Source organism: Penaeus monodon, chromosome 17, assembly GCF_015228065.2.
Source record: "Penaeus monodon isolate SGIC_2016 chromosome 17, NSTDA_Pmon_1, whole genome shotgun sequence".
NCBI lineage: Eukaryota > Metazoa > Arthropoda > Malacostraca > Decapoda > Penaeidae > Penaeus > Penaeus monodon.
In genome coordinates, this window is record NC_051402.1 from 31,703,668 (window position 1) to 31,706,627 (window position 2,960).

Consider the following 2,960-nt stretch of genomic DNA (forward strand, 5'->3'; position numbering starts at 1 on the left):
TCGAGGCCGGCTTCTGCAATCAGGCTTTCGTTGGCGACAAGGGTGAGGTCGAGGTCGTCGTGCAAAAGCCATGCCACGTCGCCAGCGACGCCAGCAAGAAGGGCGCGAAAGAGGATGAGCCCGGCGTTAACCAGAGGGTGCAGCAGCGGCTAAACTATCTCCTGAAGGAAGTAGATCCAAAGTCAAGCCGAGGACTCCTGCGCCAAAAGTCACTAAAGGAAGGGGTCACTTCTTCAGGCCAACTCCTGGGTGAAATGGAGAGTATCGTGTGCAAGCCCTTCTCCAACCCAGACATCCCCGACACCTGCAGCGCCAGCGACTCGCTTTCGAGGGTTGACCGTCGAAGCAGCAACTCTGTTCCGGGTCGTATCAAGAGTGGTTTCGTGAAATCGTACCCGAACCTTAGTGACGTCTTCCCTACACTGCCCTCCTCCTGCGACGCCGTCGACCACCAGCCTGGTTCACAGCATGACCCCGAGAAGCGAGCCAGCCGCCGCTGGTCCTTCGGGAGCGACAATCGCCGGCAGGAGGCCCCGCACGACGGCCACCACGCTGCCCACAACTTCCTCGCCGGCATCAAGCTGTCTGCAGGGAGGAGCGCCAAGGACCTGAGCTCGTCGCTGTCTCTGCTCTCCCAGTGGATTCACGGCAGCGCTGTCAGGACCCAGGGCCTGCAGGAAGCGGAGAAGGAGAGAGAGAAAGAGAGGGACAGCGTCAGTAGTGACGAATCGCAGGAAGCCACTAAACCTCAATACACGCGGTTGTAATTCTATGTTTTCGTTTTCATGTTTATTTGCTTGTTAGTTTTTTATTCATTTATGATACTTTATGGATACAAAGTAGTACAAATGTCATATACTTATTAGATACATTGAAATGTCCAGTCAAAGGACATTCCTCATGAACCAAACGTGCACAAGCAAGCACATATTCATTTCGATATCGAGACGAAATCATCATGCGCATGAAAAGCTGAAAAGAGTGGCCTTGCTTAACGTCTTGTGCGTGCACTACCAAACTCTCAAGTGAACAGTGGAGTTTGCATCTGAGCTATACAAGTGCGCAAGAGAGTTGCAGTTTGCGTCTGAAATGATAAAGAAACGGATTTCTTCTCAATGTGCTTAACTGACATTTTTATCCAGCACGGATAAATGCATTTGGTGTATACCATAAGGCACTCGCTTGTCATAACCAGAGGCCTAATGTGGGTCACACCCCATGTATGTATATATATGCATATATATGCATATATATATATGTATATATATATATATATATATATATATATATATATATATATATATATATATATATATATATATATATATATATATATTATGTTTACCTATATGTTAAAAAATACTTCGAGTCTATTAAGATATATGCTGCTATGCACATAACCATTCCATATTTTAAACTCAAATACAAAGTTAGGCTCTTTCATAACGAGTACAATGTCTACCCGCAAAATGTGCCTTGAAAACGTGATTTATACGCATGTGATATATATTTCTATCAAGGAGATTTACTGGCTTAGTATTCATGCATACTTATAGTCATTTGATCTTCCAATATGTTTTCCGGTGATTTTAGAAGCCTTGCATTCCCATATACTGTACAATGTACAGCAAATTACTTTTATAAGGCATTTGTCTGATAAGATTTTTCAGGTCTACAAGTATTAATATTTTGTATCGTCCAAGGCCAGTGTTGTTATTTCTTAAAACCTCTTTTTCTTTCTTATTTTCTTTCTTCCTCTCTCTCTCTCTCTCTCTCTCTCTCTCTCTCTCTCTCTCTCTCTCTCTCTCTCTCTCTTTCTTTATCGCTATCTCTCTCTCTCTCTCTGCCTCTCCTTCTTTATCGCTATCTCTCTCTCTGGCAAGTTTTATACATTCCTGATACAATTTTCCTTCCCCGCGCGTCTTCCATAATCATAGGATTTCCGTATAAATGGCTTCCTTGATGAAAGATTACTCTGATCATAATATCAAACACATAATTTATAGCCTATATTATGTATATAAAATACCTCATTATGTTAGTCTAGATGTACTCAATAAAAAACAAATAGTGTTCCCTATCATGGCTTCGGATATGAGAACGTGCGTAGTACATTTAATTACTTTTATAGTACAAGTGTGCGTATTGCCTGATTAATATGTTTGAAAGTCGGGGAAGAAATTCGAATACATTTACACTGTATTTTCTCACAAGGAGGTAAAGCATCAAGTACAGGCATACTTTGATGGGCCCAACACAAATATTGTTTTAAAGTCCATTTTAATGTTTTTGTTATAAAAGACATATATTGTATTTCGTCATATTACGGCCTATATATATATATATATATATATATATATATATATATATATATATATATATATATATATATATATATATATATATATATACACACACACACACACACGTGTATGTATGTATGCATGTATGTATGTATGCATACTTTTAGATTTATAAACATTAAAAGTTATCTTTTGATAAAAATATAACGAAGTTTATCAAATATGAAATGTGATAAACAACACTGGATTATGTGAATTATATAGCAAACGCAATACTCAAATTATAAAGTAATTAATATTAGGTACTGATATTCTATGTTATTTGCAATTGATATTTTGTTATTTCACGCAATATAACCCAAGAAGAATGCTTATGTTTGTTTTTAACCTTCATTCACAGTAATATAAGAGAAGTAAGTCAATAACAAGAGATAATAAACGATCCCCGAATGAAAAGTAATTCAATCATGTTTTTATCAGCTTGTTATCTTTTCCACATATTCAGAAAAACTATTTAAAAAGAAAAAGATGACGGTTCATATGATAATGATTTATCTTTTTTTTTTCCTATCTCAGCCTAATAATCATATGGTATAAAGATCAGTGGATTGTGTAATAAGGGATAAGAGATGTGGAGGAGAGGCTTACTTAGCACCG

General features: G+C 38.2%; 1 protein-coding gene across 1 annotated transcript in view; it reads left to right on the forward strand.

The window, feature by feature from the left end:
* LOC119583656 (open rectifier potassium channel protein 1-like) overlaps positions 1-2,672 on the forward strand; it is a 33,140-nt gene extending 30,468 nt beyond the window's left edge. The window contains exon 9 of the mRNA XM_037932249.1: positions 1-2,672. This exon is cut by the window's left edge and continues 205 nt beyond it. Within this exon, the coding sequence (XP_037788177.1) occupies positions 1-767 (767 nt within the window). The 3' untranslated portion in view covers positions 768-2,672.
* The last annotated feature ends 288 nt before the right edge of the window (positions 2,673-2,960 follow it).